Source organism: Lethenteron reissneri, unplaced genomic scaffold (assembly GCF_015708825.2).
Source record: "Lethenteron reissneri isolate LAM-NWPU_2019-01 unplaced genomic scaffold, ASM1570882v1 scaffold_1293, whole genome shotgun sequence".
NCBI lineage: Eukaryota > Metazoa > Chordata > Hyperoartia > Petromyzontiformes > Petromyzontidae > Lethenteron > Lethenteron reissneri.
Genome location: NW_026890996.1, coordinates 248,258 through 269,541, shown reverse-complemented (window position 1 = coordinate 269,541; position 21,284 = coordinate 248,258). Strand labels below are relative to the sequence as shown.

The 21,284-nt window shown below is 53.4% G+C and overlaps 1 protein-coding gene across 2 annotated transcripts; it reads left to right on the top strand.

The window, feature by feature from the left end:
• The first annotated feature begins 789 nt into the window (after positions 1–789).
• LOC133361922 (baculoviral IAP repeat-containing protein 3-like) lies at positions 790–16,955 on the top strand. 2 transcript variants are annotated; one of them, XM_061580897.1, is made up of 4 exons: positions 790–830; positions 13,171–13,706; positions 14,882–14,915; positions 15,482–16,955. In XM_061580897.1, the coding sequence occupies exons 2-4, from the start codon at positions 13,380–13,382 to the stop codon at positions 15,676–15,678; spliced, it is 558 nt and encodes a 185-aa protein (XP_061436881.1). In that variant the 5' UTR covers positions 790–830; positions 13,171–13,379; the 3' UTR covers positions 15,679–16,955. The 2 variants fall into 2 exon arrangements, with proteins under 2 accessions (XP_061436881.1, XP_061436880.1); XM_061580896.1 differs by having other exon boundaries at positions 14,864–14,915; positions 15,482–16,945.
• The last annotated feature ends 4,329 nt before the right edge of the window (positions 16,956–21,284 follow it).

Genomic DNA, 21,284 nt, shown 5'->3' with positions numbered 1-21,284 from the left:
GTTACCGAAATAAACAAAGAATTGCGCTCAACATCTGTCGGGTCACTTGAGTTCATCCCCAAACCCCGCCCCCCTCGCCCCCCGCCCCCGCCCCTCACCCCTCCTGGTGGTGGTGGGGGTGGTGGTGGTGGTGGGGGTGGTGGGGGGTGGTGGTGGGGGTGGTGGGGGGTGGTGGGTGGTGGTGGGGGGTGGTGGTGGGGGTGGTGGGGGGTGGTGGTGTTGGCGGGTGGTGGGGGTGGTGGTGTTGGCGGGTGGTGGGGGTGGTGGTGGGGGGTGGGGGTAGTGGGGGTGGTGGTGGGGGTGGTGGGGGGTGGTGGTGGTGGGGGGTGGTGGGGGTGGTGGGGGGTGGTGGGGGTGGTGGGTGGTGGTGGTGGGGGGTGGTGGGGGTGGTGGGGGTGGTGGTGGTGGGGGGTGGTGGGGGGTGGTGGTGGGGGGTGGTGGGGGTGGTGGTGGTGGGGGGGGGGGTGGTGGTGGTGGGGGGTGGTGGTGGTGGTGGGGGGTGGTGGTGGGGGTGGTGGGGGGGTGGTGGGGGTGGTGGGGGGTGGTGGTGGGGGGGGGTGGTGGGGGTGGTGGGTGGTGGTGGTGGTGGTGGGGGGTGGTGGTGGTGGTGGGTGGTGGTGGTGGTGGGGAGTGAAAAATATTGAAGGGACGATTTTTGACCCCCACCACGTGATGGGGGGGAGGGGCAGTCACGTGATGGGGGGGAGGGGCAGTCACGTGATGGGGGGAGGGGCAGTCACGTGGCCACTTGTGGGTGGGGGGAGTTTGTTGGTGTGAGGGCGAGTGGAGGAGTGGATTGAGGTGCGGAGCGAGAGAGACACAGAGAGAAGGTGAGTGGTGGTGATGGTGGTGGGTGATGGTGGTGATGGTGGTGGTGATGGTGGTGGTGTGGTGATGGTGGTGATGGTGGTGATGGTGGTGATGATGATGGTGGTGATGGTGGTGATGATGGTGATGATGGTGATGATGATGGTGGTGATGGTGGTGATGGTGGTGATGATGGTGATGATGGTGGTGGTGATGGTGGTGATGGTGGTGGTGATGGTGGTGGTGATGGTGGTGATGGTGGTGATGATGGTGATGATGATGGTGGTGATGGTGGTGATGATGGTGATGATGGTGATGATGATGGTGGTGATGGTGGTGATGGTGGTGATGATGGTGATGATGGTGGTGGTGATGGTGGTGATGGTGGTGGTGATGGTGGTGGTGATGGTGGGATGGTGGTGATGATGGTGATGATGATGGTGGTGATGGTGGTGATGATGGTGATGATGGTGATGATGATGGTGGTGATGGTGGTGATGGTGGTGATGATGGTGATGATGGTGGTGGTGGTGATGGTGGTGATGGTGGTGATGATGGTGATGATGGTGGTGGTGGTGGTGATGGTGATGATGGTGATGATGGTGGTGGTGGGTGATGGTGGTGATGATGGTGGTGATGGTGGTGTGATGGTGATGATGGTGGTGATGGTGGTGATGATGGTGATGATGGTGGTGGTGGTGGTGATGATGGTGATGATGGTGATGATGGTGGTGGTGGTGATGGTGGTGATGATGGTGGTGGTGGTGGTGGTGATGATGGTGATGATGGTGATGATGGTGGTGGTGGTGATGATGGTGATGATGGTGATGATGGTGGTGGTGGTGCTGATGGTGGTGATGATGGTGGTGGTGATGGTGGTGGCGGTGATGTGGTGGCGGTGATGGTGGTGGTGATGGTGGTGGCGGTGATGGTGGTGATGGTGGTGATGCTGGTGATGGTGGTTGAGGTTGAGGTGGAGGTGGTGGTGGTGATGGTTGTGGTGGTGGTGGTGATGGTGGTGGTGGAGGTGGTGGTGATGGTGGTGGTGGAGGTGGTGGTGATGATGATGGTGGTGATGGTGGTGATGATGGTGATGATGGTGATGATGATGGTGGTGATGGTGGTGATGGTGGTGATGATGGTGATGATGGTGGTGGTGGTGATGGTGGTGATGGTGGTGATGATGGTGATGATGGTGGTGTGGTGGATGGTGATGGTGATGATGGTGATGATGTGGTGGTGATGGTGGTGATGGTGGTGATGTGGTGATGATGGTGATGATGGTGATGGGTGATGGTGGTGATGATGGTGATGATGGTGGTGGTGGTGGTGATGATGGTGATGATGGTGATGATGGTGGTGGTGGTGATGGTGGTGATGATGGTGGTGGTGGTGGTGGTGATGATGGTGATGATGGTGATGATGGTGGTGGTGGTGATGATGGTGATGATGGTGATGATGGTGGTGGTGGTGCTGATGGTGGTGATGATGGTGGTGGTGATGGTGGTGGCGGTGATGGTGGTGGCGGTGATGGTGGTGGTGATGGTGGTGGCGGTGATGGTGGTGATGGTGGTGATGCTGGTGATGGTGGTTGAGGTTGAGGTGGAGGTGGTGGTGGTGATGGTTGTGGTGGTGGTGGTGATGGTGGTGGTGGAGGTGGTGGTGATGGTGGTGGTGGAGGTGGTGGTGATGGTGGTGGTGGTGATGATGGTGGTTATGGTGGTGATGGTGGTGATGGTGGTGGTGGTGGTGATGGTGGTGGTGATGGTGGTTGAGGTGGTGAGGGTTGTAAAGGTGGTGATGGTGGTGATGATGGTGTTGGTGATGGTTGTGGAGGTGGTGATGGTTGTGGAGGTGGTGATGGTGGTGGTGATGGTGGTGGAGATGGTGGTGATGGTGGTGGTGGTGATGGTGGTGGTGATGGTGATGATGGTGGTGGTGGTGATGGTGGTGATGATGGTGATGATGGTGGTGGTGGTGGTGGTGATGATGGTGATGATGGTGATGATGGTGGTGGTGGTGATGATGGTGATGATGGTGATGATGGTGGTGGTGGTGATGATGGTGATGATGGTGATGGTGGTGGTGCTGATGGTGGTGATGATGGTGATGGTGGTGGCGGTGATGGTGGTGGCGGTGATGGTGGTGGCGATGGTGGTGGCGGCGATGGTGGTGGCGGTGATGGTGGTGGTGATGGTGGTGGTGGTGATGGTGGTGGCGGTGATGGTGGTGATGGTGGTGATGCTGGTGATGGTGGTTGAGGTGGAGGTGGTGGTGGTGGTGGTGGTGATGGTGGTGGTGGTGGTGATGGTGGTGGTGGAGGTGGTGGTGATGGTGGTGGTGGTGATGATGGTGGTTATGGTGGTGATGGTGGTGATGGTGGTCGTGGTGGTGATGGTGGTGGTGATGGTGGTTGAGGTGGTGAGGGTTGTAAAGGTGGTGATGGTGGTGATGATGGTGGTGGTGATGGTTGTGGAGGTGGTGATGGTTGTGGAGGTGGTGATGGTGGTGGTGATGGTGGTGGAGATGGTGGTGATGGTGGTGGTGGTGATGGTGATGGTTGTGGAGGTGGTGATGGTTGTAGTGGTGGTGATGGTGGTGGTGATGGTGGTGGTAGTGATGATGGTGGTTATGGTGGTGGTGATGGTGGTGATGGTGGTGGTGATGGTGGTGGTTGAGGTGGTGATGGTTGTAAAGGTGGTTATGGTCGTGGTGATGGTGGTGGTGATGGTCGTGGAGTTGGTGATTGTAATAGTGGAGGTGATGGTGGTGGTGATAGTGGTTGTGGTGGTGATGATGATGGTGGTTCGAGGTGGTGGTGGTCGTGGTGGTGCATTCACTACCTTAACAGTACTCGCTCTGTCTCTCTCTCCCCATCCCTCCTCATCTCGCCCCATCTCTCTCCCCGTGTCTCTCTCCACCGTGTCTCTCTCCACCGTGTCTCTCACTCTCCACCTTGTCTTTCTCCCCGTGTCTCTCCCCGTGTCTCTCCCCCCGTGTCTCTCCCCGTATCTCTCTGTACGTAATGTGCATACACAGCACCACGTACAGTGTGCACTGTGCACACAGCACCACGTACAGTGTGCACACAGCACCACGTACAGTGTGCACTGTGCACACAGCAGCACGTACAGTGTGCACTGTGCACACAGCACCACGTACAGTGTGCACACAGCACCACGTACAGTGTGCACTGTGCACACAGCACCACGTACAGTGTGCACTGTGCACACAGCAGCACGTACAGTGTGCACTGTGCACACAGCACCACGTACAGTGTGCACACAGCACCACGTACAGTGTGCCTGTGTACACACAGCAGCACGTACAGTGTGCACTGTACACACAGCAGCACGTACAGTGTGCACTGTGTACACACAGCAGCACGTACAGTGTGCACTGTGTACACAGCACCACGTACAGTGTGCACTGTGCACACAGCAGCACGTACAGTGTGCACTGTGTACACACAGCAGCACGTACAGTGTGCACTGTGTACACACAGCAGCACGTACAGTGTGCACTGTACACACAGCAGCACGTACAGTGTGCACTGTGTACACACAGCAGCACGTACAGTGTGCACGGTGCGTGCGGTACAGTTTCAGTGTGCGCGGTAAGTCACTATTGTGCATGCAATATAGCCTCACAGAAGCAGGTGGAGGAGGTGGTGAGCGTGGTGGTGGTGAGGGTGGTGGTGGTGGTGGTGATGGTGGTGGAGGTGGTGGTGATGGTGGTGATGATGATGGTGGGGGGTGGAGGTGGTGATGGTGGTGGTGATGGTTGTGGTTGTGGAGGTGGTGATGGTGGTGGTGGTTGAGGTGGTGGTGGTTGTGGTGGAGGTGGTGGTTGTGGTGGAGGTGGTGATGGTGGTGATGGTGATGATGGTGGTGATGGTGGTGATGGTGGTGGGTTTCGTGACTGCAGGGATTCATCTTCTTGGTTCATTCGGTAAAGTCACGTAGAAGGGAAGTAATAAAATAATACAAATAAAACATAATAAAACAATTCTCACGACGTTTCGGCCACAACGCAAGCAGCCGTCCTCAGGTGAAAACCAGGTCTGTCGAGGCGACAGCGTCTGAGGACGGCTGCTTGCGTTGTGGCCGAAACGTCGTGAGAATTATTTTATTATGTTTTATTTTTATTATTTTATTATTTCCATTCTACGTGACTTTACCGAAAGAACCAAGAATATGAATACTTGCAGTCACGAAAGTTTCAAATCTAGAATTAGTGAAGCCCTGTTGATGATCCCCAGCGAACAGCCCATGGGTAGCGCCCAGCCTCATTCTAGATTTAAAGCTTTGGTGACTGCAATGAGTCGTACTCTCTGGTTTTTTCGGTAAAGTCACGTAGGTGAGAAATCTAAATTAATCAAAGTAATATAAAAATATAATTTACTTGATACAGCAATCGTGCTGTGACGGTTCCACCTGAAGACGGAAGCTTGTGTTGCCTCCGAAACGTCGTGATATTTTAAAATTCGTTGGGGGGATGCAGACGCCTGCGATGGATTTTTATTGATAAATTATCGACGATGACGACCCGCTAGGGATGTGATCTCACCACTTGTGAGAGAAAACGTGAGGTAAGGAGTGTCCTCTAACGTCCAGTCCGTGATTTGCAGATGATTTGCAGGTGCAGTGTTGAGTCTATGGGGCAGTGTTGAGTCTATGGGCAGTGTTGAGTCTATGGTGCAGTGTTGAGTCTATGGGCAGTGTTGAGTCTATGGTGCAGTGTTGAGTCTATGGTGCAGTGTTGAGTCTATGGGCAGTGCTGAGTCTATGGTGCAGTGTTGAGTCTATGGGCAGTGTTGAGTCTATGGGCAGTGTTGAGTCTATGGTGCAGTGTTGAGTCTGTAGGGGTGTTAAAGAGAGGGCCCGTTATGCATGGCAGCCTATGGAAAACAAACACAGTGGGCGGGGCTACGTAAGTACACGAGGAGGTGCCCTCTACGACGTCCGAGCCAGACACCCTGGGGGGGGCTGGTTCGAACGTTATGATCCCCCGGGGCCCCACCCCTCAGGGAGGGGTTGGGTATAAAAGGGGATGTTCAAAGGGCTCGAGTCAGTTATGTTTAAGCTAAGGGAAGAAGACTGAAGACGTCTTAGATAGAGCCCTGGACTCCCCTAGTTCGATGTCCTTTTCAGGGCCGGACAGGACTGAGCCAGCGGCGTGGTCCCGAAAGCCAGAGCCGGTGCTCTTGTAAGAGCTGGTCTGGAACTCCGGGTACCGGGCCCGACTTACCAGTGTCGGGCCAGTTAGCCTCCCCTAGCCCATTAGTGGAGGATTCGGGGCTAGGACAGAGTTAGCTAGGGGTGTATCCCGAGTTATACGGGTGAGGGGGCCGATACCCCCTCGAGTGTGTATATGCCCACTGTCGTATTGTGAAATAAATATACGTGTGCCTCAACCTCGGTGTCAAGCGTCTTCACCGGTACTTCAACTGGTGTCAGAAGTAATTCGAACATGGACACGCGGAAAACAGCGCGGGCAAAAGTACCGCAGGAGGAAGACACTGCCGAGATCGTCGAGCCCGAGACGGCTCCACAAGACATGGTGCAGCCGGGGCCTGACGCCTCCTTACCGGGGCATCGAAATGAAGAGGGGCCGCAGTCAGACGCGTTACGGCTGGCTCACGGGAGGCTGGCGGAGCTGCTGTATGCCGCTGCCGCCACGCTGGAGACCATCACGCGATTGGGGGCCGGTGATCCAACACGGGGCGAGGCGAGCCAACGACCAGGGCGCCTTCCCGCCATTTCGGAGCAGTCCGAATTTGAAATTCCCGCCATCGACGCTACAGCTGTTCAGGGCGTGGCCAGCCTGAACATCTGCTCCGACATCGCCGTCGCTGGAGCTGCAGCGTCATCACCGCCGGAGGGTGCGTCATCACAACCGCGACAGGCGATCCCATCGGCCGTTCGCACCGACGCACAGCCGAGTGGTGGTGACATCTGCCTGCGGGAGTCTACAACAACCGCTGCGCTTCATCAGAGACTGCCCCCGCTGAAGGAGTTCATCGGCGCGGAGGGAGACTGGGCCGGGTTTCGCCGACGTTTCCTCGCCCATCAGGAGATGGCGAAATGGTCCGATGAGGAGGCTCTCTGTGCGCTGCCGGCGCTCCTCGACGGCGACGCGCTCGCCGCACTCACATCGGCGCCGAGAGAGAAGCGGTCTACGTTACCGATGGCGCTACAGCTGCTGGGCGGGGTCTATGGACCATCAGCCGAATGCCGACAGCAATTTTACGACCGCAAGCGGGGTGAGAAGGAGTCGCCCCTAGCATACCGGACGAGCCTCCTGGCGATGGCTAAGTCGGCCTTTCCTCGTATGGACGACGACGGCGTGGATGCTATGGTCACGGAGAAAATCCTCCTCCTGGCAGACGACCTTGACATCGCTGTCGTCGCGCAGGAGGACGCGGAAATGACATCGCTCCAGGCGGCGCGGCTCCTCTACGCAAACCTCCTGTCGCTCCGGCGGAAAGCCAGCAGGGCATCGGCGGGGCGTGCGGTGGCTGCAGCCACCCTTCCGACGGAGGAGCTCTACGCCGTCGACCACCGACGGCAACAGGCGACGGGAGCACGGTCGGGCCGGGACGGGTCGGGCCGTTCCGACCATCCGTCACCTCCGACGGCGCTCCCGCGGTGTTTTAACTGCGGCGTCCGGGGCCACGTCGCCTCGGGGTGCCGCTCTCCTCGTCAGCGCGGGACGACACCTCAACGGGACGACGGGCCTCATCACAAGCTCCACCATCATAACCCGGCGAGTCGCGGCACCCCACATGTTTGGCCCACGCACACGCCCGTCACGCACTCAAACACCGCAACGAGAGGGGGGCCGATATCGCGCACCATCGCACCATCACGCACCACTCTGGGTACTCATATCGAACCCGGCCAGTGGTCCGTGCTGGCCGATCGTGTGGTAGCCGCATCGTCGGGGTCGTCGGCCGTTGTGGGGCACATCGACGGGGTTGAAGTGCGCATCCTGGTCGATACGGGAGCATCGGCGACCATTATTTCGGAGTTAATATACAATATTCTCCCTGTCCAGAGCCGTCCTTTGATGCCTGTTAACGTACCATTCTATGCGGCTAACGGGGGCTCACTTGGCATCATCGGACAAATTCGGGCCCAAATTTGTGTTGGGGAAATTAAATTGTCTGGGCCGATTTTTGTTTCCTCCTCGCTGGCGGTTCCGTGCCTGCTGGGGACGGACTTCCTGGCCAAAATGCCGATTAGGATATTAATCGACCAGGGATGCATTGAGCTCCCGTCGGGCAGACGCATGGCGTTTTTGCCATCACCCGTTACGACTCGGACGGCGTTCGCGACAGTGCCGGCATTCGTAGAGAGAACGGTGCGCGTCTCTCCGGGGGCACAAATGTTGATTCCATTGAAACTTCGGCGACCCTTCGCTAAGGGTATTGCGGCCCAAGGGGTTCTGCTGGGGCCGTCTAGGGCCGGGGTTAGTGGACCTCATTTACTTCCGGCCCAGACCATAGTAAGAGGGGACGGTGAACCCTTCATCGCGGTCCTCAATGTGGGCTCGCAGACGGTGGTGGTCCCACAGGGAACCGTGCTTGCTCACGCAACGCCGGTGCCATGTGAGGAAACCGTCGCAAATCACGTCAGCGTTGTCCCTGCGCCGCGACCGCATTCGGACAGCGATGAAGGGTGGCTCGAGGCGCTTTGTGCGGGATCGACGGACCTGTCAGATTCAGAGCGTCAACAACTTAAAACACTACTGCGGGAATTTTCCGACGTTTTTAGTCGGAATAAATACGATTTGGGTTGTACTCACCTGCTGCGTCACCATATTGACACGTTTCGGTTGAGTCCCGCCGAAAAGGACCATGTCAAATCGGCTATTGATGACATGTTGGCCGCCGACATCATTTCTCCTTCCACCAGCCCTTGGGGAGCGCCGATCGTCCTGGTTAAAAAGCAGGACGGATCGTTGCGGTTTTGCGTTGATTTTCGGCGCCTTAACAAAATTTCGGTTGCCGACGCATACCCGCTCCCTCGGATGGATGAATCGCTGGACGCCTTGGCGGGAGCGCGATTCTTTTCCACACTCGATTTACTTTCGGGATTCTGGCAGCTTCCTCTGGACGATGATTCAAAGCCTAAAACTGCTTTCCGTACACCGCACGGCCTTTTCCAATTCAACCGGTTGCCGATGGGCTTACACTCAGCGCCGGCAACTTTCCAGCGTTTGATGGAATTGGTTTTGGCTGGATTGCAATGGGAGTCGTGCCTCATTTATTTGGATGACGTTATCGTCTTTGGTAAAACTTTTGACGAACATCTCCAGAGGTTGCGGGCGGTTTTCCTAAAGATGCGGGCTGCTAATTTGAAATTCAAACCCCAAAAATGCCATTTGTTGCGCGATTCGGTGCGTTATTTGGGGCACATCGTGGGACGCTCAGGTATTGCTACCGATCCCGCCAAAACGCAGTGTGTCAGCTCCTGGCCGACTCCCACCTCGGTGGGAGAGGTCAGGAGTTTCATTGGGTTCGCGTCGTATTACCGACGGTTCGTCGCTGATTTTGCGACAATTGCCAAACCCCTGCACGCTTTAACATCTAAAGGGGTTCGGTTCCACTGGGGTCAAGAGGAGGAGGCTGCTTTCTGCTCCCTTCGGGACGCCCTGGTAAAAGCCCCTCCCTTGGTTTACCCCGATTTTTCTAAGCCCTTTTTGCTCGACACCGATGCGAGCAACACGGGTATTGGGGGTGTGCTTTCCCAGGTGGTTGATGGCGTGGAACGGGTGGTCGCGTACGGTAGTCGGGTGTTGTCTCCTGCGGAGCAAAGATATTGTGTCACCCGTAGGGAACTGTTGGCAATTGTCTATTTCATCCAACAGTATCGCCCATATCTGTACGGTCGGCATTTCACCGTCCGCACAGATCATGCGGCACTACAGTATGCCCTGCGAGTTCAACAACCATCGGGACAGTTGTCTCGATGGTTGGAGGTTCTCCAGGACTTTGATTTTGAAACCACCTACCGTAAGGGCGTTCGCCATACGAATGCGGACGCTCTGTCGCGCATGCCAACCACCTCGGAATGTGCATGCCTCCTGGGGTCGGGACGTTGCAGGCCTTCAGGGGACGCATCGGTTCCGGTCTTGGCAGCCACCGACGACGACGAAACATTAATTACTAATTCGATCGAACAACAGGGAAGAGATTCCCTGTTGGGGTTGCCCGTCACTGAATGGGGGCGCCTCCAGATGGAGGATACCTCCCTCCTCGGGTGGCGTCGTCGCGTCGGGGGTGCTGAGCGTGTGAAGGGTGATTCGGATGCATGGGAAATGGTGCAAGGTCTGCTGATGCATTGGGACGGGAAATCCCAGCGACATCGGCTGGTGGTCCCTTCTGGGTTGCGAGGCAAGGTGGTGTGGGCCGCGCATGAGCGCCTATTACACCTGGGGACCCAAAAGACTCTTGCACTGCTACAACTTGATTTTTTTTGGCCTGGCATGACGAGGGATGTTGGGGATCTATTGGGATCATGCCCTCGGTGTGCGCAACGGAAACCGCCGGCGCGGGAGTCTAACCCGCCCTTGCAATCGATCAAAGTGTCCAGAATAAATGAGCTTGTCGCGCTGGACATTTTGGGCCCATTTCCCGCCACCCCCAGGGGCAATAGGTATTTGTTGACTGGTGTCGAGTATTTTACACGCTGGCCTATGGCCTGGCCCCTTGCCAACCAGTCGGCAGCAGCCATCGTGGAGGCCTTTGTTCAGGGATACGTCCTGGACAAAGGTGCTCCGGAGCGGCTGCTGACCGACCAGGGCAGAAATTTTTCCGGTAAATTACTCAAACAAGTCTGTGACCTCCTAGGCACGAAGAAAATTCGTACCTCCCCGTATCACCCGCAAACTGACGGGATGGTCGAGCGCCTGCATCGCACCATTACGTCAATGATGTCACAGCAGGTCTCGGACTCACAGACTGACTGGGACCTGCATATTCAAGGGGTCTTGGCGGCATACCGGATGGCACCCCATGCAGCTACGGGATTTTCCCCCTTTTACCTCATGTACGGTCGCGAACCCGACCCGCCTGTTCGCGCCCAGCTGCAGATCCCCGAACCGCAAGGGAAAACTAAATTGGCTGACCACGTCAAATTTAATCTGGCCAAATTAACAGAGGCGCGGGATGCTGCAATGCTAAACTCGGACCTCCGTCAAAAGGCGAATGAGCGCCTCAGGCTGGGTCGGGCGCACATGATACAGTGGAAGCCGGGGGACAAGGCATGGCTGCACTGTCCCCAAGTGCCACTGGCTACCTCCTCTAAGCTCGTGCGGCCGTGGCGGGGCCCTGTGGAGGTGGTCGAAGTTTTGCGACCACAGTGCGTGCGCATTAAATGGGGGAAGCGGCGATGGTTCGTGCACCCCTCTAGGTTAAAACCCTTCGTTGCGGTACACAAACCCACTTCACACATGCGTGGCCAAACGTGTGGGGGGTCGACCGACTCATTGGGTCCGTCTCCGTCGTTCTCACCTAATGCCTTGCCGGCCGTGCCACCTCCAGGTGCATCAGGACTGACGGGCTCACGCCCGACCACCCCTCCTGGGGATACCGACGGTCGCGCGGCATCGGATGAGGACTCACTCCGGGACGGACAATTGCCACCTGACGGTCCGCCACCCGGGGTTACCCCGTGTGAGGGGCCCGCGGCAAGGACGCGCGCAAAAATGCGCAGACTGTTATGAGGCCGGAAGATGTGTACATAGGTTGTGTTCATCGTGTGTTGTGTGGGTGGTGTGTTCCCTGCCCATTGAATGTACATATGTTTGGTTCATTGTGTGTTGTGTGGGTGGTGTGTTCCCTGCCCATTGAAATGTACATACGTTGGGTTCACCTGGTGTTGTGTGTATGGTGGGTTCCCTGCAAATTGTATATAGGTTGTTTTTTTTACGGAATTCGTATTTATTCAAGGGGGGGTGCGTCGGGTTGTTTTCTCTTCTTGCTGTTGCATTTTGTTGTGTTCTTGTTGCTGTTCTTGTTATTGTTGAAAAATAGTGAGGCACACGCGCGGTCAAGGTGTAAATGCACTTTTATTGTCATTTTTGTATGTTGGCAGCCGGGACGGCTGCAAGCTATGCGGGGGGGGGGGGGGGGTGATGTAGGGGTGTTAAAGAGAGGGCCCGTTATGCATGGCAGCCTATGGAAAACAAACACAGTGGGCGGGGCTACGTAAGTACACGAGGAGGTGCCCTCTACGACGTCCGAGCCAGACACCCTGGGGGGGGCTGGTTCGAACGTTATGATCCCCCGGGGCCCCACCCCTCAGGGAGGGGTTGGGTATAAAAGGGGATGTTCAAAGGGCTCGAGTCAGTTATGTTTAAGCTAAGGGAAGAAGACTGAAGACGTATTAGATAGAGCCCTGGACTCCCCTAGTTCGATGTCCTTTTCAGGGCCGGACAGGACTGAGCCAGCGGCGTGGTCCCGAAAGCCAGAGCCGGTGCTCTTGTAAGAGCTGGTCTGGAACTCCGGGTATCGGGCCCGACTTACCAGTGTCGGGCCAGTTAGCCTCCCCTAGCCCATTAGTGGAGGATTCGGGGCTAGGACAGAGTTAGCTAGGGGTGTATCCCGAGTTATACGGGTGAGGGGGCCGATACCCCCTCGAGTGTGTATATGCCCACTGTCGTATTGTGAAATAAATATACGTGTGCCTCAACCTCGGCGTCAAGCGTCTTCACCGGTACTTCAAGTCTATGGGCAGTGTTGAGTCTATGGGCAGTGCTGAGTCTATGGTGCAGTGTTGAGTCTATGGTGCAGTGTTGAGTCTATGGGCAGTGTTGAGTCTATGGTACAGTGTTGAGTCTATGGTGCAGTGTTGCGTCTATGGTGCAGTGTTGAGTCTATGGTGCAGTGTTGAGTCTATGGGGCAGTGCTGAGTCTATGGTGCAGTGCTGAGTCTGGGCAGTGTGAGTCTATGGTGCAGTGTTGAGTCTATGGTGCGGTGCTGAGTCTATGGGTAGTGTTGTTTTTTCTCACACCAGATAACCCTCAAAACTCCGTTTGCTACAGGACCATCCAGACTTTGTGTGCCCTTTTATTGCTGTGCAAACGTTTGTCAGAAGTGACAGACTGAACTGTTTAACTTTTTAACACGTAGGCTTTGGCGACCAATATCATCCATAATAGAGGTTGTTCTGTTTACGTGACAACCCTTACTAGTTGGCTGTGTCGGGTGGTGGCGGATTTAACATTAATATATTTACGCGATCTAACCCCACAAAACCTGTAATGGATGAATTGTTTAAACCAAGGTTTCAAGTCACTAAAAGATGTCCGTTTTTAATGACACTTGCCGCCCAACTTTTTCTTCCCGTATTCAGGAGCTATCGAGAGTGACAACAGGAGTCGTGCCATTTCCCATCGCCGGTGTTTAAACTACCCGTCTCTTTCACGCCGGAAAGGAGGAGAAGGCTCGACGTTTCTCGAGTGATCTTCCACAAGAGAGCCCGGGCCAACTTGTCCGTTGCAAAAGCATTCGCACGACGACTTCTTCTCCCCAAAATTGCCCCGTATCCTTTCCGCTCGGTCGATGTCGCGCGTCATAGAGACACGGGCCTTTCGCAGGGCGTCGGCAGCGAGACGCCCCGCTCCCCCGGTGTCCCGCTCGGACCGGATCCCACCGCCGCCGTCGGCCTCGGAGATGCACGCCGAAGCGGCCAGGCTGCTGTCCTTCTCCGAGGGGTGGCCCGAGTCGTCCCCCGTGCGGTCCGCGGACTTGGCGCGGGCCGGACTCTACCGCGTGGGTCCCGACGACCTGGTGGCCTGTTTCCGCTGCGGCGGGATGATGCATCGCTGGAAGGCGGGAGACGACCCCGTCCGGGAGCACGCCAGGCACTTCCCCGCCTGTGCTCTCAAGGTGGGTGACGCCAGAGAGGGCGCCGGTGACGTTCTGACATCGCTCGTTTGGGGCGATGCGGGTCCTTCCTAATGTGCCTCTGGGCTCTGGGTACCGACTGGAGATGATTCCAGGCATGTTTCGACATCGATGGCGAACAAGTGGAGACTCCATTGGAACCTCATTTGCCAGTAAAAATATGATAATTGTTTTTTTACCCTTCTATCTGGCAACAAAACTAACATCTTTTTTACAAGGAGTCATGTTTGCATTGACCACAATACCTGCAGTCATAATGCAAACAAAAAACATAACTCTGATAATGTATGCACTGTCCTTGAAGTTGATTGGTCCACACCCGAGACAGCTTTCCTTAGAGCCTAGTCTCACATGGGTTGGACCAGATGACGCCAAAAGGCGCACAACTCAACTTCAAGGACAGTGCACATTATCAGAGTTGTGTTTTTTGTTTGCATTATGACTGCAGGTATTGTGGTCTATGTAAACATGACTCCTCGTAAAAAAGGTGTCAGTTTTGTTGCCAGATAGAAGGGTAAATAAACAATTATCAAGTGGAGACTCTTTGACTTTTTGAATCTATTGAGATACATTCGTGGTCGTATTTTTTTCAATTAAAAACGAAATGTTGTTAATCATTCAGGGGTAAAAATAATGTGGTTTTATTACCAATATGCTTATTGTAAATATAGTAGTGTATAGTGGAGTAGTGTATAGTGTATAATACTAGTACAGCACGCAGCGGTGTGTTGGAGAGCCAAGCCACAACATTTAGAATCTGAGTACGACGTTTGACCAGTAATTACAACAACGATCTTCATCAGGCGACAGCCAGATTAAATGTACTCTATAACTATATAGAACTATAATCTGGGTTTTTGGCATAGAGATCCAGGGAAAATGGTAACTTGATAAAGATATTTAAGGATGCTCCACGATTTTGAGCCGTCTGCAGCTGCCCTGCCCCCGTCATTAGCGCGGATTGGTTTGGTTTGCCGAAATGCCAATTGCAAATTGAGCACAGAGTAACGGTGCAAAAAGTTGCAATTGTTTTGAACGCGATCGGTCGTCGCTCGCGTATTTTATCCATTTTGTCGGCTCTGTGTGACACCGGCGATGATTCTTACTGACGAGATGTTCATTTTATTTCTCGTTTTGAGGCTCAACTACCGGGACAGACGCCGCAGAGTACAACTGCGGAGATTGAGCACGGTAAGGCGACGGATCCCTGCGCACTTTATCAGACCCTCACCTGATACAGGTGAGGGTCTGATACAGGTGAGAGTCTGAACCAGGTGAGGGTCACGACCTCATGTATACGAGGCGAGGTGGTTAACATCTCATAGCCACGGTGATGACGAGGGAGACGCAGGCTCTAGATATACTTCAACAGGCGTCGCATCAGGGTCACGATTGAACCCACGACCAGACGAGGTGGTCAGCATCTCGCCACCTTTGCGCCCCATATGTAAGCAGTCTGATGATCATTTTTGAAACCGCTGAAAGTGTGTGTGTCTGTGTGTGTGTGCTTGCGTCTGTGCGTGCGTGTGTGTCTCTGTGTCTCTGTGTGTGTGCGTGTGTGTCTGTTTGTGTGTGCTTGCGTCTGTGCGTGCGTGTGTGTCTCTGTGTCTCTGTGTGTGTGCGTGCGTGTCTGTGTGTGTGTGCTTGCGTCTGTGCGTGCGTGTGTGTCTCTGTGTCTCTGTGTGTGTGCGTGTGTGTCTGTGTGTGTGTGTCTCTGTGTGTGTGCGTGTGTGTCTGTGCGCGCACTTTGTCCACAGCATCGCCATCGGTCGAGGAGCTTCTGGACAAGCTGGAAGAGCGGCTGTCCTGCAAAGTGTGCATGGAGCACGAGGTGTCCATCATCTTCACGCCGTGCAGACACGTGGTGACGTGCGGCCACTGCGCCCTCTCCCTGAGCGAGTGTCCCGTGTGCCGCGTGGCCGTGAGAAGGGCGCTCCGGGCCATCATGGCTTAGGCGGACGGCCGTGGGAAGGAAGAGAGAGAAACGACCGCCCGGGATTCCGACCGTTGGGGCCAGTTAGTTGATTAACCCCTCCTCCCTCTCCCGTTGCGAGACATAGGCCGGTCGCTGGCAAGCGGTGAGAGGCACGGGGAGGGCAATTTAACTCGGCCACCGCCCTCCACCCATAGATCAGCTTATTTTTTGGTTTCCGGAATGTGAAAGGGTTCATTGATAACGATCAGAGTGTGGTGATTTGAAGGCGTACGATGTCAGACTTTGAAAGTGAAGAAGTGAAGTTTAAGGCTGTTCTTTAATTTGTACTTTAACCAGGATGGTACGCAAAGTTTATTTGTTAACAATTTATACATTTGTGAGTTATTACATTTACAACTCTGTGGGACACAGTGCAATGGGTGGAAGGGTCAAAGATTGCGGTGATTTTAAGGCGAATATACATTTGTGAGTTATTACATGTACAACTCTGTGGGACACAATGCAATGGGTTTAAGGGTCAAAGATTGCGGTGATTTTAAGGCAAATATACATTTGTGAGTTATTACACTTACAACTCTGTGGGACACAATGCAATGGGTGGAAGGGTCAAAGATTGCGGTGATTTTAAGGCGAATATACATTTGTGAGTTATTACACTTACAACTCTGTGGGACACAATGCAATGGTGGCATGGGAAAGCGTTAACACGAGTGCGGTGATTTGAAGGCGTTTGATGCCAGACTTGAAGTGAAGAAGTTATGTTAAAGACTGTTCTGTAACCTTTATTTGAATTGGAATGTTACGCAAAGTTTCCGTGTGTAAAACAATTTTACATTTGTGAGTTATTACATTTATAAGTGCCGGTAGCCTTCACAGCTGCTGCTACTCGCTACACGGCGGTGGATGGGTGATTTTTGGGCTGTGTGTGGACCGCTTTGTGCTTTTGTTTCTAAAAAGTGGCGGGTTTTTTTCCCTCTCTGTCGCGTGAGAAATAATTTTAGGGGATTCTAGATTTGAAGCTTTCGTGACTGCAAGGATTCATACTCTTATTTTTTTCGGTAAAGTCACTTAGGTAAAAAATGACATTTTAATTAATAAAAATAAAAGAATAAAAATCCCGACGTTTCGGAGGCAACACAAGCTTCTGACTTCAGGTGAAACTGTCAGCAAAATATATATGAGAACATAGTAACATTGTGTGTCTGTGTGTCTCTCTCTGTGTGTCTGTGTTGTGTCTCTCTCTGTGTCTGTGTTGTGTGTCTATCTGCTTGTGTGTCTGTGTGTTTTGTCTCTCAAATTTAGCAATCTTTGGAAGAACGTAATCAACCAGGTGGGGTGTTGATTGTTTTGCTGGCTGACTCTCTGTGTTGTATTGCAACACGTTCCTTCGGAGTAGGCAGGTAGGAACTTGGTTGGACAGCGCATTCGTGCACAACAGACAGACAAATAATCCCTGGTGGGCAAGTGTGCAACCTGTTGTTCCTACCTATGTACAAGATCACGTGGCTTGAGGTAGCCAGGTAGCCAGCCCCCTTAACTATTGGCCCCTCCCCCTTGCTTAAGCACCTCCCCTGACCCCCCCCCCCCCATATCCTTAGGCCCCTCCTCTGATCCCCCCCACAGGCCCCTCTCCTGACTCCCTCCTCCCTTAGGCCCCTCCCCTCTCCGTACCCGGCAGTAGGTCTCCACCAATCAAAGAGCTGTGTGTATTATATATTTATTTATGCACGACAGACAGACAGATAGACAGCTAAATAATCCCTGGTGGGCAGTGTGGAACATTGTTCCTTCCTGTATTATATTTCCAAGTTTACTATGTTCTAATTCATTTGTATCTGATGATGGTTGCTTGTGTTGCAATTGAAACGTCGTATTCTATTATTATTTAATTTCTTTACCAAAAGAACCAAAGAGCCATTCCGAATTGTCTGGGAATCCAAGCCAAGCAAGTTTATTATCACAGTGACCACACGAGACATTGAACAAACGCTGCATGTGTAGTGGGTTCAAGGAGAGTGGAGACGGCGTGTGAAGGCAACACGTAACGGCAATAGTAACGGCCCCTAACACAAAGGGGTAACGGCCCCTTAAACCGCTACCTGGGGGGGTACGACCCCTGGACTAGCATGGCCTATCACTGGCGCCACGGGCTCTCTCTCGCCTCCGGCTAACGGCCACCTAGGGGAGGCTACACTGACCCGACCCAGCCAAGGTGCGGGTCTCGACCACTGGCCCTCTCCCTTACAAGGACGTCGCGATCTGGGGGTTCCCAAGGTCTCACCACTGGCCCACTCGGTCCCGGCCCTTAGAAGGGCAGCGGGTCCCGGGGGAATTGATAGACAAGTGGAAATCAAGCAACCTAACGAGCTATTTTAATTAATGTTATTAAATAATACAACAAAATTAATGACAAAAGTAATTTAGATTAAACATGTATGAGAACATTGTAACGTCAACCGTATCTTCAAGCAACGTGTGTTACTAATTCCTCATTCATTAGCCCCATTAGTCAATGGCGACTTCACGCTCATAATAATTCCATCAAACCCGCAGCTTTAACTAACAAAATACACCTGAATAGAATTAAGGAAGGCCTATTTTCACCAACCACTAAATATATTAATCTTACATGATTCTAACCCGCCAATCACAAACCAATGAACCAACAACTCTAATGATCTCCTGACGATATCATCAGGCCCCGGAGCTAAAAGCTATTGGGTTTTGAGTGTAACCTGGTCGATTAGGATAATGATTCAACTGACGAGGCTAAGAGAATCGCAGCGAAGGAAGAGAGATCACGCAATGGCTGCGCGGAAGACTCGGCACGCCATTGACCTTGACGGACGACTCTCTGGGATGGAGGGGGGGCTGTCTCTCCGTTCCCCGGCATGCACGTGGCTTGCTTGTCCAGAACCAGGCAGCCATTGAAAGGGAACGGCGGAGGCAGCGAATTGAGATGGGAGAACTCGACTTAAAGTTTCTGACTGGAGGAATTCACATTCTTTGGGTCCTTCAAATCTAGAATCTTTCGGTAAAAGTCACGTAGATCGGTAAGAAAGAAGACAAAAAACGACGACGTTTCGATCGCAACACAAGCGATCATCATCTGGCGTTGCGATCAAAACGTCGTAGTTTTTCTAACCTATCTACGTGACTTTACCAAAAGACCCAAAGAATATGGGAGAGCTCTTGACGGCCAAATCACGTGACCGAGTAGCGCTACACTTGAAGGCTTTGACGAGAGTTGTCGTCACCCTTCTGGTGTGCGGATTTCAGGTTTCCGGCTGTTGGACGTCCCCGCTGTGGAGCAGAGGTCGCAAACGGGTTTTAATTCCTTACCCGTACCCGGCCGCAACAGGGTCGCAAATGGGTACCCGTACCCGGCCGGGTACGGGTAGCCAGGTATCGGGTAGGTAGGGTATCAGGTAGGGTATAGGGTACGGGTATCGGGTAGGGTACGGGTATCGGGTACCCGGTTGCGACCTCTGCTGTGGAGCATCATAAACTCATTGGGAGCGCTTGCTGTGGAAGGCTGAGTTTCTGACTGTGCTGCAGCTCAAGTCTACTGTGTGTGTGTGTCACGTTTGAATAAAATCTTGAGATTTGAAATAAGGGGCCGTCCATAAATGACGTCACGCACCTAGGGGTGTAGGGGGGGTGTCAGACATTTGTGAAGATGTGTGACGAAGGGGGGGAGGTGAGAAATGTGACGTCACGTCAAAATGTGCAACATTAATTAAATATAGACAACACGTTCTACTTAATTAAATAGACTTTTTAATAAATGTTTCTCCTACAGCATCAGAATGCAGCGCCGCATTAAATACGCACTACAATGACAATAGTTGAAAGCGATTTGAAGCGTGTTTTATTTTTGTGATATCATATTTGAAGGGAGGTCTGACTTTTTGTGACGCCGTGTGACGAGGGGGGGGGGGGGGGTAAAAAATCGTCCAAAACCGCGTGACGTCATTTATGGCCCCTAATGTAAGGCGATTGCTGGACACATTATACTTTGCTTTTGAACGTTATAGTTTGCTGAAAAAAACTAATGTATTGGCATATTTTTCGATGCGACCACCAGCCGGGCACAGCAGTCAACTTCAGAAAACTGAAGTGTGTTCGCCTTTTGGCGTCCTCTGGTCTAGCACCGTTTGAGACGAGGCTCAAAAGAAAGCCGTCTCTGGTGTGGACCAATCAGTTTCAAGGACAATGCACACTCCGTCAGAGCACGTGTTTTTTTGTTTGCATGTTCACAAGTGTGTGTGTGTGTGGGGAGCGGAGGTGTAGCAGTTAGCGCGCTGCGCTATGAACCTGGCGACCCGGGTTCGATTCCCGCTCACGGCTAACACCAGTGACGATTATCTGAACCGGTCCCGGGCCTCCCCTAGGTCGACTCAGCCTTACATGAGTACCTGGTGCGGTGTGTAAACATCGCCACTGGGGAGACAAAGGCGGTCGGGCGTGGTGCTGGCCACCCACCCCCTTCGTGTACCGTTCCGGCCTTCATAGGTGCTCGCTAACAGCACTTGCCCCTACAGTCTGTTAAGGCTACACGGGGGATCTTTGTCTTTGTGTGGTAAATGCAGCCATGATTCCTTGCAAAGGTTTCAGTTTGGTGTTTTAACGTCTTAAACACACAAGGGTTTTATTGTGGCCAGAAAGGGGGAAACCCCTTCGATTATCAAAGCGGAGTTTCCACGCGGTGGGATTTCAATCCACCAATTAGAAGCGAGGGAGCTGCGGGGCGACGCGTCAGCGCCGGCAGCCAATCAGGGCGCGTCTCCCGCCTGCTGTGGGCGGGGCTTCAGCGCGTGAGGAGGTCGCCTTGGTGGGAAGAGGCGCTGGGACATCGCCCAGCAACAACAACAACAACTACCACAACAACAACTACCACCACAGCAACTACTACCTTGTGAGTATTACTAGCACTCTTATCACGACTACTACTTATTACCACCACAACTCTTTTTACTACCACAACTCTTATTACCACCACAACCACCTCCACCCTGTGAGTATAACAACAACAACACTCGTTGTTGTAGTAAGATGTAGGCATTTCTCGCCGCTATGCAGCAACACCCTCAACGCCCCACGTGTTGTGTTGCAGCAAACACGCCGCGTGGACAATGGCGGACGTGGGTGGGTGTGAGAGTGTGGGTGGGTGTAAGTGTGAGTGTGTGTGAGAGTGTGTGTGTGGGTGTGAGTGTGTGAGAGTGTGTGGGTGGGTGTGAGAGTGTGGGTGGGTGTGAGAGTGTGTGAGTGTGAGAGTGTGTGAGAGTGTGGGTGGGTGTGAGAGTGTGTGTGGGTGTGAGAGTGTGTGGGTGTGTGTGAGTGTGTGGGTGGGTGGGTGTAAGTAGTGGGTGGGTGTGAGAGTGTGGGTGGGTGTGAGAGTGTGGGTGGGTGTGAGAGTGTGTGGGTGGGTGTGTGTGTCTGTGTGTGAATGTGGATGGGTTTGAGAGTGTTAGAGTGTGTGAAATGAAACTTGTTAACAATCCCCAAGTATTCTTGGTTCTCTCGGTAAAGTCGAAACGTCGCGAGATTTTTAATTGTTTAATATTTTTATCATTTTATTGTTTTCCTTCTACGCGACTTTACCGAAAGAACCAATAATATGA

Coding starts and splice junctions, on each gene's coding strand:
- LOC133361922 (XM_061580896.1), top strand. CDS start 13,380: ATGTCGCGCGTCATAGAGACACGGGCCTTTCGCAGGGCGTCGGCAGCG. Junction 13,707..14,863: donor TCCCCGCCTGTGCTCTCAAG/GTGGGTGACGCC, acceptor TCTCGTTTTGAG/GCTCAACTACCGGGACAGAC. Junction 14,916..15,481: donor AACTGCGGAGATTGAGCACG/GTAAGGCGACGG, acceptor CTTTGTCCACAG/CATCGCCATCGGTCGAGGAG.